The 14,504-nt window shown below is 39.8% G+C and overlaps 1 protein-coding gene across 1 annotated transcript in view; it reads left to right on the forward strand.

Moving 5' to 3' along the window:
• The window catches only part of DNAH14 (dynein axonemal heavy chain 14), a 388,242-nt gene that overhangs the window by 279,211 nt on the left and 94,527 nt on the right, over positions 1-14,504 (forward strand). Inside the window, exons 61-64 of the mRNA XM_052654143.1 lie at positions 2,930-3,024; positions 4,902-5,061; positions 12,650-12,781; positions 13,137-13,232. Of these exons, the coding sequence (XP_052510103.1) occupies positions 2,930-3,024; positions 4,902-5,061; positions 12,650-12,781; positions 13,137-13,232 (483 nt within the window). The remainder of the gene's footprint in view (positions 1-2,929; positions 3,025-4,901; positions 5,062-12,649; positions 12,782-13,136; positions 13,233-14,504) is intronic.

Genomic DNA, 14,504 nt, shown 5'->3' on the forward strand with positions numbered 1-14,504 from the left:
TCTTTTCAAATTATAATAATTATTACCTAAAAGTCCATGAATCCTGATTAATTTTTGTTTAATCAGTTCAGTTCAGTTCAGTTCAGTCGCTCAGTCATGTCCAACTCTTTGCGACCCCATGAATCGCAGCACGCCAGGCCTCCCTGTCCATCACCAACTCCCGGAGTTCACTCAGACTCACGTCCATCGAGTCCGTGATGCCATCCAGCCATCTGATCCTCGGTCATCCCCTTCTCCTCCTGCCCCCAATCCCCCCCAGCATCAAAGTCTTTTCCAATGAGTCAACTCTTTGCATGAGGTGGCCAAAGTACTGGAGTTTCAGCTTTAGCATCATTCCTTCCAAAGAAATCCCAGGGCTGATCTCCTTCAGAATGGACTGATTGGATCTCCTTACAGTCCAAGGGACTCTCAAGAGTCTTCTCCAACACCACAGTTCCAAAGCATCAATTCTTTGGCGCTCAGGTTTCTTCACAGTCCAACACTCACATCCATACATGACTACTGGAAAAATCATAGCCTTGACTAGATGGACCTTAGTCAGCAAAGTCATGTCTCTGCTTTTGAATATGCTATCTAGGTTGACCATAGCTTTCCTTCCAAGGAGTAAGCGTCTTTTAATTTCATGGCTGCAGTCACCATCTGCAGTGATTTTGGAGCCCCCAAAAATAAAGTCTGACACTGTTTCCACTGTTTCCCCATCTATTTCCCATGGAGTGATGGGACCGGATACCATGATCTTCATTTTCTGAATGTGGAGCTTTAAGCCAACTCTTTCACTCTCCTCCTTCACTTTCATCAAGAGGCTCTTTAGTTCCTCTTCACTTTCTGCCATAAGGGTGGTGTCATCTGCATATCTGAGGTGATTGATATTTCTCCCGGCAATCTTGATTCCAGCTTGTGCTTCTTCCAGTCCAGCATTTCTCATGATGTACTCTGCATATAAGTTAAATAAGCAGGGTGACAATATACAGCCTTGACGTACTCCTTTTCCTATTTGGAACCAGCCTGTTGTTCCATGTCCAGTTCTAACTGTAGCTTTCTGACCTGCGTACAAGTTTCTCAAGAGGCAGGTCAGGTGGTCTGGTATTCCCATCTCTTTCAGAATTTTCCATAGTTTATTGTGATCCACACAGTCAAAGGCTTTGGCATAGTCAATAAAGCAGAAATAGATGTTTTTCTGGAACTCTCTTGCTTTTTCCATGATCCAGCGGATGTTGGCAATTTGATCTCTGGTTCCTCTGCCTTTTCTAAAACCAGCTTGAACATCTGGAAGTTCACGGTTCACGTATTGCTGAAGCCTGGCTTGGAGAATTTTGAGCATTACTTTACTAGCATGTGAGATGAGTGCAGTTGTGCAGTAGTGTGAGCATTCTTTGGCATTGCCTTTCTTTGGGATTGGCATGAAAACTGACCTTTTCCAGTCCTGTGGCCACTGCTCAGTTTTCCAAATTAGCTGGCATATTGAGTGCAGCACTTTCACAGCATCATCTTTCAGGATTTGAAATAGCTCAACTGGAATTCCATCACCTCCACTAGCTTTGTTCGTAGTGATGCTTCCTAAGGCCCACTTGACTTCGCATTCCAAGATGTCTGGCTCTAGATTAGTGATCACATCATCGTGATTATCTGGGTCGTGAAGATCTTTTTTGTACAGTTCTTCTGTGTATTCTTGCCACCTCTTCTTAACATCTTCTGTTTCTGTTAGGTCCATACCATTTCTGTCCTTTATCGAGCCCATCTTTGCATGAAATGTTCTCTTGTTATCTCTAATTTTCTTGAAGAGATCTCTAGTCTTTCCCTCTCATCAAAGAAACGGGGGCAGATGTACAGTAGGTTTAGAATAGTGTACATTGTATTATCAAGTATATTCATGGAAGAATGAACTTCCATTTTGAGTAGGTGTCAGTGAGGATCTACTATCTACTTACAATGTTACTCATCTTAATAAGTGGAAGGATTTTCTACAGACAAAATTCTGATGCTGGGCACTATAAGTACAAGTTATATCATAGCATGACCTCTGGCCCTTCACCTTAGTGTCACATCACCAGGAAAGCTGGAACAGCAGACAACAGAAGTATTTCTAGAAGTCATTCATATTTGTAATAGCATGTAATAACTTAACTATACAGAGAAGTGACTCTAAGCAACATAAATATAACCCCCAAGTCAGCTTGTTAGCGAAATACCAAAAATATCCACAGTCTATCCAGCACCACCTTTCATGACAGAATAGCCAACAAAGAGTCAGTCAAAAGGGTAGAGAAATTGATCTTATCTGATTGCAAATAGAATGTCTTACTTCACAAAAATGTATAACCCTGCACACATATTGGCAAAATTCCTTCCAGGAACTTGGAAGGGGATCTGTGCAGCTGAGGGGTTTCAAACTTCATTAGCATTACAGTAATCTGTCTTTAAGTGGCATGTTCAGTCACTTAGTTGTGTCCAACTCTTTGCAACCCATGGACTGTAGCCCACCAGGCTCCTCTGTCCATAGACTTCTCCAGGCAAGAATACTGGAGTGGGTTACCATTTCCTCTTCTAGGGGATCTTTCTGACTCAAGGATCAAACCAGTGTCTCCTGCATTGGCAGATGGATTCTTTAGAATTCCATCTTTAAGTGGACCACTCCCAAAAGGGCAATGTTAAAACTACACTAAGTCTAACACAGAAGGCAGAAAACACTCAGTGTTTTCACTTCTCACAGATAACTTCTCATCAGAGATTGCAAAATGCACTAATATAAGACAGTAACACATGTTTCTAACAGTGCAAGCACGTGTGTACATCCCTAAGTTATACAGAAGCATAACTTACGGGCATTGTAAAAATGTCGAATTACATTTTCCAACTTTAAAATATAAAAATTTTAAGTATGCAACTATACTCATTCATAGGTATTTAGGGACTTATAACTTTATTGCAGAAAGCTGACAATGAATTAAAAAGTGTACTGCCAGCTCTCGACAAGGCAATTGTGGCTCTAAACGCCCTGGATAAAGCTGATGTCTCTGAATTAAGGTGAGTAATTTACTGAAGTCTCTTTTGAGTTGCAAGAACTCAAAATAAAACAAAAATACATGGGAAAAGTTATGTCTATATCCTACTTTTAAAATAAGCCATTTTACCTATCATGGGCTCTGATACTAAGCTTCCTGGGTTGGAATTCTGGCACTGCTGCTTTCTAGTATACAGCCTTTCTGTGTTTCAACTTCCCTTCTATGCAACTGGAGTAATAATAAATGCTGAAAGGATTGGATGAGTTGAAACATGTAAAATGTTTAGAATAGTCTGGCATAAGGCAAGTGCTCAAAAAAGATTAATGCTAACTGGTTTCCTCTGATTAAACAGGCCTTTTCCCCTGCCCTTGTACTAAAGCTAAAGAAAACTAACCTAATGCTTGAATTCCTTGCATATGCCTTGGTTTTATTTTTTTGTTGTTGTTTTGTTTTTTAAACATTATCCCTTGTGATGTTGCGCCAGACAAATGAAATGCCTTATGATATGATCTTCATTGCTATTCTCAGGACATGCAGCAGAGACACAGTTTAGTCCATTCTCTTTCCCACCTGCTATTTCCACAACTGAGGGGACTTAGCATGCACAAACACATGTCAGCTGATTCGGACGTAGCTAAGAGGCAACTTCCAATGTTCCAATAATTACATCATTAATAACTTAGGAGACAAATTCCCATCTACCCTCCCTCCCTCAACTCTATATTACCTGTGATCTTTATAGTAGGAATTTTAGATCAGGATGAAGAATAATCAGAGGATGTGTTTAATGGGAGTTGCACCTTACAGCACCCTTCAAATTACAGGAATAGGGTTGACTCTCAACTACCCCCACACACATATAGTGTTTCTGTCAAGGGGCTATCAGTAAACCAATACTGGGATGAAAGAGGAGAGGTCCTTCTTTTAAAGAACTCTGCAGCAAATACTTTTGTAATGAAAATAATTAACATCTAACTTGTATGTTCTACATGAAGTGAAGTGAAGTCGCTCAGTCATGTCTGACTCTTCACGACCCCGTGGACTGTAGCCTACCAGGCTCCTCCACCCATGGGATTCTCCAGGCAAGAATACTGAGTGGGTTGCCATTTCCTTCTCCAGGGGATCTTCCCGACCCAGGGATCGAACCCGGGTCTCCTGCGTTGGAGGCAGACTCTTTAACCTCTGAGCCACCAAATTTCTCTATGTTCTACATAGTTAAGTGTTATTCATTTCATCTTCCTAAAGCAAAGATACCCATGTACTAAAGATACTCAAATTTTTGAAGATACTTTGCCGACTAAGGTCCGTCTAGTCAAGGCTATGGTTTTTCCTGCGGTCATGTATAGATGTGAGTGTTGGACTGTGAAGAAGGCAGAGCGCCGAAGAATTGATGCTTTTGAACTGTGGTGTTGGAGAAGACTCTTGAGAATCCCTTGGACTGCAAGGAGATCCAACCAGTCCATTCTGAAGGAGATCAGCCCTGGGATTTCTTTGGAAGGAATGATGCTAAAGCTGAAACTCCAGTACTTTGGCCACCTCATGCAAAGAGTTGACTCATTGGAAAAGACTTTGATGCTGGGCAGGAGGAGAAGGGGACGACAGAGGATGAGATGGCTGGATGGCATCACTGACTCGGTGGACATGGGTCTGAGTGAACTCCAGGAGTTGGTGATGGACAGGGAGGCCTGGGGTGCTGCGATTCATGGGGTCGCAAAGAGTCGGACACGACTGAGCGACTGAACTGAACTGAACTGAATGATGAAATAGCTATATATTGGCGAATAGTTCTTCTTACCAAAATACTTGTTAAAAATCTGTGTGTATTATCTTTTGAGATAGTTTACAGGGTATCTTTGATTTCAGTTATGAAGTTGATTAGATTTTAACCATTTATTACAGAGTATATACACGGCCTCCTTACCTTGTACTGACTGTCATGAATGCAGTTTGTATTCTTCTACAAAAGAAACCTAACTGGACTACAGCAAAGTTACTTCTTTCAGAAACTGGTTTCCTAAAAAAACTGATTAACATTGACAAGGACAGCATACCTGAGAAGGTAAAAGTTCATCTCTAATTAATGCATAATTGATACATTCCATACTTATAATCTGCAAGTCAAATGGAAGTACTAACACTGGAGTCTTGCATTAGAATTGGAAGACAATGGTGAGGGTAAAAGATCAGAAAGCAAGCTGTATATGCAATCATAAATGATTTTCTGGAAGTGACAAGGTAAAGCAATATGTCACCAAAATTAGAAAAATGTCGTGTCTCAGGATCTCTTTATATAATGAAAATAAGAGAGGTCAATAGTGGGGGAAATTTTTTTCTGGATGGATTGTATAACTTTATGAAAGTATAAGGTGTGGATAAAGGTGTCTGAGATTTTTTAATTGATATATAATTGATATACAACATTATATTAGTTTTAGGTGTACAGCATACTGATTTGATATTTGTATACACTGCAAAATAATCACCACAGAAAGTCTAGTTAATATCCATCACCACACATAGTTACAAACATTTTTTCATGTGATGAGAACTTTCAAGATTCACTCTCTTAGAAACTTTTAGATATACAGGATTAGTAGTACAGCCACCATGCTGTACATTATATCCCCAGGACTTATTTATTTTATAACTAGAAGTTTGTACCTTTTGACCACCTCCATCCATTTTCACCATCCCTAGCTCCCCACCCCTGGTAATCACCAATCTGCTTTCTGTATCTATGAGTTCCTTTTGGTTTCTTTTTTTTAAGGTTCTGTACATACACGAGATCATATGATCTCTATCTTTCTCTGTCTGACTTATTTCACTCAGCATAGTGCTCTCAAGACCCATTCTAGTTATTAAAAATGGAAGAATTTCCTTTCTTTATGGCTGAGTAATAGTTCATTGTGTGTGTATTTTTTTTCCCATTTTCTTTATGCATTCATCCATTAATGGACCCTTCAGCTGCTTCCATGTCTCTGCTATTGTAAATAATGCTGCAGTTAAAAAGAGGGTGAATATATCTTTCTGAGTTAGTGTTTTTGTTTCCTTCAGATAAATACCCAGAAGTTAACTTGCTAGATCTTTTGGCACTTCTATTTTGATTGTTGAAGACCTCTTACTGTTTTCTGTAGTGATTCACCAATTTACATTTCTACTAACAGTGCACAAGTATTCCACTTTCCCACCCACAGTTGTTATTTGTGGTCTTTTGATAATAACCGTTTTAACAGTGATGATAGCTCATTGTGGTTGTTTGTATTTCCCTGATTATTAATGATGTGAAACACCTTTGCTTATACCTGTTACCTATCTGTATGTCTTCTTTGGGAAAACATGTATTCAGATCCTTTGCCCATTTTTTAATCAGCTTGGTGTTTTTGCTGTTGGATTAGATGAATTATTTATTTGGGATACGTGTGAGTGTGTTAGTCGTTCAATCATGTCCGACTCTTCGCGAGTCTATGGACTGGAGCCCACCCGGCTCCTCTGTCCATGGAGTTTTCCAGGCAGGAACACTGGAGTAAATTGCCATTTCCTACTCCAGAGGATTTTCTCAGGGATCACACCTGAGTGAGTGAGTGAAGTCGCTCAGTCGTGTCCAGCTCTTTGCTTCCCCGTGTACTGTAGCCTACCAGGCTCCTCAGTCCATGGAATTTTCCAGGCAAGAGTACTGGAGTGGATTGCCATTTCCTTCTCCAGGGGATCTTCTCGACCCAGGGATTGAACCCAGCTCCGGCATTGTGCACAGACGCTTTACCGTCTGAGCCACCAGGGAAGCCCCCGACCTTCTGAGAGCCAGTGGTAGAGTCACTGCTTTTTCAACCCAAGTGGAAAAGCTCTCGCCCCGAGGCCAGCAGACGAGTTCTGTGGATCATGGCCCATACTGGTCCCAGGGAAAACCAGAAGCTTCGTGGGAAATGGGAGAGGAAGGTCCCGCTGAAGCAAGGAGCCGGCCTGGGGGGCCGAGGTGAGAGCTGGCAGTGAAGGAAGGAAGGAGGCCCGACGACTCTGGGGCCGAGCTCGGGCCATGGCTCCTGGTCTACGGCTGCACAGGACGACTTGGGGCACCAGCCAGATGCCTAGAAAGCAACAGCAGCCTCGGGAATGAAATGGTCCAAACTAGGAAGTGCAGAGCTGAGGGGGACCACTCCTAGCCCCTCCGCCAGGCTCCACACCCGGGGCTCAGGCGAGTCCCAGGACAGACACACGTGAAGGGGGCGCGTCGGGCAGGATGGGCCCCACACCCTACGCGGTGCCACCAGGCCTCTTCTGCTTCTTCCTTCACGGAGGGCCGCGTTGCCATCTCACGTCCAGGCCTCCAGATGGCGATTCCAGGCAGGCGGATTCTTTACCACTGCACCACGTGAGAAGCCTCATTTATTTTGAATGTTAACCTTTTATTACATATATGGTTTGCAAATATTTTCTCCTGTTTTTTAGATTGCTTTTTCTTTTCATTGATGGTTTCCTTTACTGTACAACTTTCTAATTTGAGGTAATCACACTTACTTATTTTTACTATTATTGCCTTGCTTTCGGTGTCAAATCCAAAATCATCACCAAGGTCAATGTCAAGTAGCTTACAGCCTGTGTTTTCTTCCAGAAGTTTTATGATTTGGGGTCTCATGTTCAAGTCTTTAATTAATTTTGAGTTAATTTCTGTACGGTGTAAGATAGTGTGGTTCAGTTTTATTCTTTTGCAGTCTCTTTAGTAAAAGAGACTGTCCTTTCACCTATTGTATATTTTTGGCTCCTTTATTTAAATTAATAGACCATATACACTTGTGTTCATTTCTGGGCTCTCTATTCTGTTCCATTGATCTCTGTGTCTGTTTTTATGCCAATACAACATTGTTTTGTTTGCCACAGTTCTGTAATATACGTGAAAAACAGAAATCAAGATGCCTCCCTCTTTGTTTTTTCTCAAGGTTCCTTTGTCTATTCAGGGTCTTTTATGGTTCCATACAAATTTTAGGATTGTTTATTCTATTTCTGTGAAAAATGCCATTGGAATTTTGGTAAGTATTGTTTTGAATCTGTAGATTGCTTTGGGTAGTAAGAGCATTCTAACAATATTAATTTTTTTAATCTATAAGCACAAATGATCTCTTTATTTATTGTGTCTTCTTTAATTTCCTTCATCAATGTCTTTAGTTTTCAATATCAGATATTTCACTCCTTTAGTTAAATATATTTTTAGATATTTTATTCTTTTTGATGCAGTTGTAAATGGAATTTTCTACATTAGAAAATCTAAGTTTCTCTTTATGAGAGTTTATTGTTTGTGTATAGAAATGCAACTGATTTTTACATACTAATTTTGTCTACTGCAACTTTATGGAATTTGTTCTAACACTTTTTTGGTAGAAGTTTTAGGGTATTCTACATTTAATATTATGTCATCTGGAAATAGTGACAGTTTTATGTCTTCTTTTTCAATTTAGGTGCCTTTTTTTTTTGGCTACTTGCTATGGCTAGAACTTCCAACACTGTGTTGAATAAAGTGGCAAGAGTGAGCATCCCTATCTTGTTTCTCATCTTATAAAAACAAATTTCAGTTCTTCCTCATTGAGTATGATGTTAGCTATGGCTTTGTCACATATGACCTTTATTATGTTGAGCTATATTCCTTCTAAAGCCAATTTGTTGAACATCTTTCTCATAAATCAAAATTGAATTTTGTCAAATGCTTCTTCTGCATCCATTGAGACGATCATATGATTTTTACCCTTCATTTTGTTAATATGGTGTACTGCATTGATTGATTCGTGGATGCTGAAGCATCCTTGAATCCATCCCTGGAATAAACCCAGCTTGATTATGGTTTATGATCCTTTTAATATATTGTTAAATTCAATTTGCTTATATTTTTGTGGATTTTTGTGTCTATGTTCATCAGAGATAATTTTCTTTTCTTGTAGTATCCTGTCTGGTTTTAGTATCAAGGTAATGCTAGCCTGATTAAAAAAACAAAAATGAGTTTGAAAGTATTCCCTCTTCTTCCATTTTTTGGAAGAATTTGAGAAGGATTAGTATCAACTCCTCTGTGATATGTTTGGTAGAATTCACCAGTGAAGCCAACTGGTGCCAGACTTTTGCTTGTTGGGAGGTTTTTATTTATTGATGGTGGCTCAGATGGTAAAGAATCCACTTGCAGTGTGGGAGACCTGGGTTCAATGTCTGGGTTGGAAAGGTCCCCTGGAGGAGGGCAACCTACTCCAGTATTCTGACCTGGAGAATTCCATGGACAGAGGAGCCTGGCAGGCTACAGTACATGGGGTCGCAGAGAGACAGACCTGACTGAGCGACTTTCACTTCAGTCTTTTTGCTAGTAACCAGTCTGTTCAGAATTCCTGATTCGTCATGATTCAGTCTTGATAGGTTGAATATTTCTAGGAATTTATCCATTTATTTTAGGTTGTTCAGTTTGCTGGTATATGATTTTTCACAGTGGTCAGTTATGATTTTTTATATTTCTGTGGTATCAGTTACAACATCTCAATTTACATTTCTGATTTTACTGATTTGCGTGTTCTTTATTTTTTTTCTTAGTGAGTCTAGCTACAGATTTTTCAAGTTTTTTTATCTTTAAAAAAAGAAAAACAGCTTTTAATCCTATTGAGTTTTTTGTGTCGATTTTTTAATAATCATTTATTTCTGCACTGACCTTTCCTTCCTTCTATCAACTTTGTGCTTCATTTGTTCTTCTTTTTGTCATTCCAAGCGATGTGTTAAATTTAGAAGCCTACCCCTCAGACTGAAGGTTTGATATAAGCAAATAGCCTCTCTCACTGGAAACCTTGGCACTTTCAGTCAGTCCTCTGTGTTGGGTCCTGGGATGGGTGAGTCCCCATGGACCTTTTAAGGGATGCTTCTCAGATTGCTATAACCTTTTGAGTTTTGTGGATACAACCCTGTTGACTTTTAAAGCTATATGTATTGTGGAATTTTTTTCTCAGGTGCAGGTCCTGAAGTTGGGTTGTCAGATGTGGGTTGCACACCCTTCAGTTCTCAAGGAGAAGCTCAAGGTTGTGAGTTCCCTGCCGACTGTGAGACACCACACCATGGCGAGGTTGTGTCTCAGCCTCTCCTACCTGTTACAGTGTGGGGTCTTATCTCTTTCATCCAAGTATAGGAATCACTCAGGTAGTTTTTGGCTTTCTTTCAGAGATTATTGCTCCCTACGTGTAGGTGGCGCTAGTGGTAAAGAACCCACGTGCCAGTGCAGGAGACGTAAGAGACACGGGTTCTATCCCTAGATCAGGAAGATCTCCTGGAGGAGGGCATGGCAACCCACTCCAGTATTCTTGCCTAGAGAATTCCATGGACAGAGGAACCTGGCAGGCTACAGTTCATAGGGTCGCCCAGAGTCAGAAATGACTGAAGTGACTGAAGCAACTTAGCACGCATGCGTGGGTAGCTGTAGATTCAGTGTGGCCATGAGAGGGAGGGAGTTCAGAACCCTCCTATGTCACTACCTTGAACCAGATCTCTGAAATTTTTTTCATTCATGTAACAGATGTTCATATAACAACATGTACCAAACACTGTTCTGAGTACTTTACAAATACTGTTTTATGTGTGAGAAGATGAGGGTTAGATTAGAGCACAGAAAAAAAAAATTAAGAAGGTAGTCTGGACACCTAGTAAATGGTTTTACTGGAGCAGATTTAATTCTGAAGAATGTAGGTTTACTGTAGGACTGCAAGAAGGATGAGAGGACCAAAGTCTTAAGCAAGCAGTGGAGTTCAGGGCACCAATAGAGTGGGCGGCCATGCAGAGCCCTTACCCAGAGAACTACTCGATCTATACCTTGATTTCAAATTTCCAGCCTCCAGAACTGTGAGAAAATAAATTGCTGTTGTTTTAAGTCACCCAGTTGGTGGTAATTTGTTACAATGGCCACAAGAAACTAATACAGATTTTGGTACTACTTGGTGATTGCTGCTGCAACAATATTACCTAAAAATATAGAAGTAGCTTTGGATGTGTAGATGCTGGAATAATTTCTGAACAGGGACATTACATAGGAGCCAAGCTGAGAGCTAAGTTCAGGGACAAACTAAAAGGTTTATATATCTATGAATGGCACCGTCACAGCTGAAGGGGTGAATACTCATTAATTAATTCAATAAATATTTATGGATTATTTTCCATGTAAGAGACATTGTGAGACATTACAATAGTTTATAAAAACCCACTTATTGATGTTATGAAGTTTACACTGTAACAGGGGAAACAGACATTAAATAGCTAACAACACAATCAATTTGTGCTATTAGGAAGTATAGAGTAGAACCTGAACAAGGTGAATTTTTTTAGCAGAATATGTGTTGCCAACCATACCACTTATGAATTAACGCAGCAACTCTTCACTCTCTGAAGTATTCTTAGCAAAAATGATTCCCTATGGTTATGCTTAAACAGATCTTTCAACTTCAAAAAGTAATAGCTTATCTAAAGAAATGATTAAAAGCCTAACAGCATTTTAAATGATAATAAGAACACAAGTAATCATTGAGAATGGACCACATTCCATCTGAATTATTCAGCAAAATGGTCCTGTCCTTCCAGGCAAGAAAGGAAATCCCTGGTTAGAAAGGATGGGACAAGGAGTATCAGTCTGAGAAAGATTTCCTTCTGATTATTTCTTCCCAAAGTATAGGAGAAATAGTATATAACTAACTCTAAACTAGGCTGTACCATTTAGATGAGGTGGATCCATAGACATGTGACACAACCAAGCTGTAGAACAATGTCCTCAGTGAGCCCCAGCATGCGCCAGGCTGTACCACCATCATTGACCAGACAGAACTTTGTATAGGACTGTGCCCTGCCGAATGCTTCTTATGGAACAGAAATTGAGGGTGGTTTTCCAGGTGACACACATAAGGTACACAAGAAGAAGACTTCAGACCTCCTTATACACCACATTCCACAAAACTAAGAAAGGTAGCTTGTTTTATTTTCATTTTAAAATGGAGTTCTTAAAAACACCAATACAGTATACTAACACATATATATGGAATTTAGAAAGATGGCAAAGATGACCCTGTATGCAAGACAGCAAAAAAGACACAGATGTGTATAACGGACTTTTGGACTCAGAGGGAGAGGGAGAGGGTGGGATGATTAGGGAGAATGGCATTCTAACATGTATACTATCATGTAAGAATCGAATCGCCAGTCTATGTCTGACGCAGGATACAGCATGCTTGGGGCTGGTGCATGGGGATGACCCAGAGAGATGTTATGGGGAGGGAGGTGGGAGGGGGGTTCTTGTTTGGGAACGCATGTAAGAATTAAAGATTTTAAAATTTAAAAAAATAAATAATTGGAAAAAAGATATAAAAAATAAAAAAAACAAAAACAAAAAAATAAAATAAAATGGAGTTCTTAAAAAACAACAACAACAACAACTATAATATAGCTACTGTAACAATAACAGCAACAGTAGAGGCTTTTCCCCTCTTCTTTAAAAAATTAGTGATACTAGAGCCAGTTTGTATCCAGGCATGTCTTACATTCTACTTTTGAAGAGTAGTTGAGTATTTTTATTGAAACAAAATTTCTTTGTGGTATAGATTGGGGAAAACTTCAGATCAATAATATTTCTCATGTAATACATGAACTGTTCTCTCTAGGTTTTCATAAAACTGAAGAAGATTTTAGTCTTACCTGATTTCAACCCAAACAAGATTGCTCTAGTTTCTGTTGCTTGTTGCTCCATGTGCCAGTGGGTTATAGCTTTGAATAGCTACCATGAAGCACAGAAGGTATGCTTTTTCCTCTTAAATACCTATAACAATTTGCAAGTGATACGTCATTGTCCCAGAAAAGCATTTAATGTTCAAATGAACTTCTGTGGAAAGAATGCTTAATGAAAAACACTTTAACAACCATATCATGTTAACTCTTAGACATCAGATTCTCCTGTCATGTTCTTGAATTTATGACAACTATGCTCTTGTTTTATTTGTTTTAATGTTTCTCCATATTAAACTAGTTATTTCCCTTTGTACACTAAGAAAGCTTAAGAGTTGACATATGAAAGTGTCTTTTAATCTTAAGTGGTTTTTTCAACAGTGAACTTGAATTGAAGCACTTAAATTTTGTGACATTCTGTTTAAGCTGGTGGGCCCTAAACAAATCCAAGTGGCTGAAGCTCAAAATGTCCTAAAAATTGCAAAACAAAGATTGGACGAAAAACAAAGAGGTTTACAGCTGGTAAGAAATTTCTTTACTTGTAACACTCTCAAAGTCTTTATGAACTAGACAAAAGCATCAGGAAAGGGTCATTATCTCAATAGACTTTATCAGTTTAATGTAAAACAAAGATAATAGTACAGGAAGTGAAAAGATTAATTGTGGTTAATTAAATAATATAAATACTACAGGGCTTTCCAGGTGGTGTTGTTGTTTAGTCACTAAGCTGTGTCTGATTCTTTGCTACCCCGTGGACTGCAACATGGCAGCCTCCTCAGTCTTTCACCGTCTCCCAGAGTTTGCTCAAATTCATATCCACTGAGTTGTTGATGCTATCTAACCATCTCATTCTCTGCCACCTCCTCCTTTTGCCTTCTGTCTTCCCCAGAATCAGGATCTTTTCCAATGAGTCAGCTCTTCACGTCAGGTAGGCAAAGTATTGGAGCTTCAGCTTCAGCATCAGTCCTTCCAATGAATAGTCAAGGTTTATTTCCTTTAGGATTGACTGGTTTGATTCAAGAGTCTTCTCCAGCACTACAATTCCAAAGCATCAATTCTTTGCCCTCAGCCTTCTATATGGTCCAACTATCACATCTGTACATGACTACTAGAAAAACCATAGTGCTGACTATACAGAAGCTTTGCAAGTAAAGTTTGTCATACTTACCTTCCAAGGAGCAAAGTGTCTTTTAATTTCATGGCTGCAGTCAATGTTCGCAGTGATTTTTGAGCCCAAGAAAATAAAATCTGTCACTGTTTCCACTTTGTCCTCTTCTATTTGCCATGAAGTGATGGGACCAGTGATTGCAGTCATGAAATTAAAAGACACTTACTCCTTGGAAGGAAAGTTATGACCAACCTAGACAGCATATTAAAAAGCAGAGACATTACTTTGCCAACAAAGGTCCGTCTAGTCAAGGCTATGGTTTTTCCAGTAGTCATGTATAGATGTGAGAGTTGGACTGTGAAGAAACCTGAGTGCCGAAGAATTGATGCTTTTGAACTGTGATGTTGGAGAAGACTCTTGAGAGTCCCTTGGACTGCAAGGAGATCCAACCAGTCCATTCTAAAGGAGATCAGCCCTGGGTGTTCTTGGGAAGGAATGAAGCTAAAGCTGAAACTCCAGTACTTTGGCCACCTCATGTGAAGAGTTGACTCATTGGAAAAACTCTGATGCTGGGAAGGATTGGGGGCAGGAGGAGAAGGGGACAACAGAGGATGAAATGGCTGGATGGCATCACTGACTGGATGGACGTGAGTTTGGGTGAACTCTGGGAGTTGGTGATGGACAGG

Source organism: Budorcas taxicolor, chromosome 16, assembly GCF_023091745.1.
Source record: "Budorcas taxicolor isolate Tak-1 chromosome 16, Takin1.1, whole genome shotgun sequence".
In the NCBI taxonomy this organism is placed as follows: Eukaryota; Metazoa; Chordata; class Mammalia; order Artiodactyla; family Bovidae; genus Budorcas; species Budorcas taxicolor.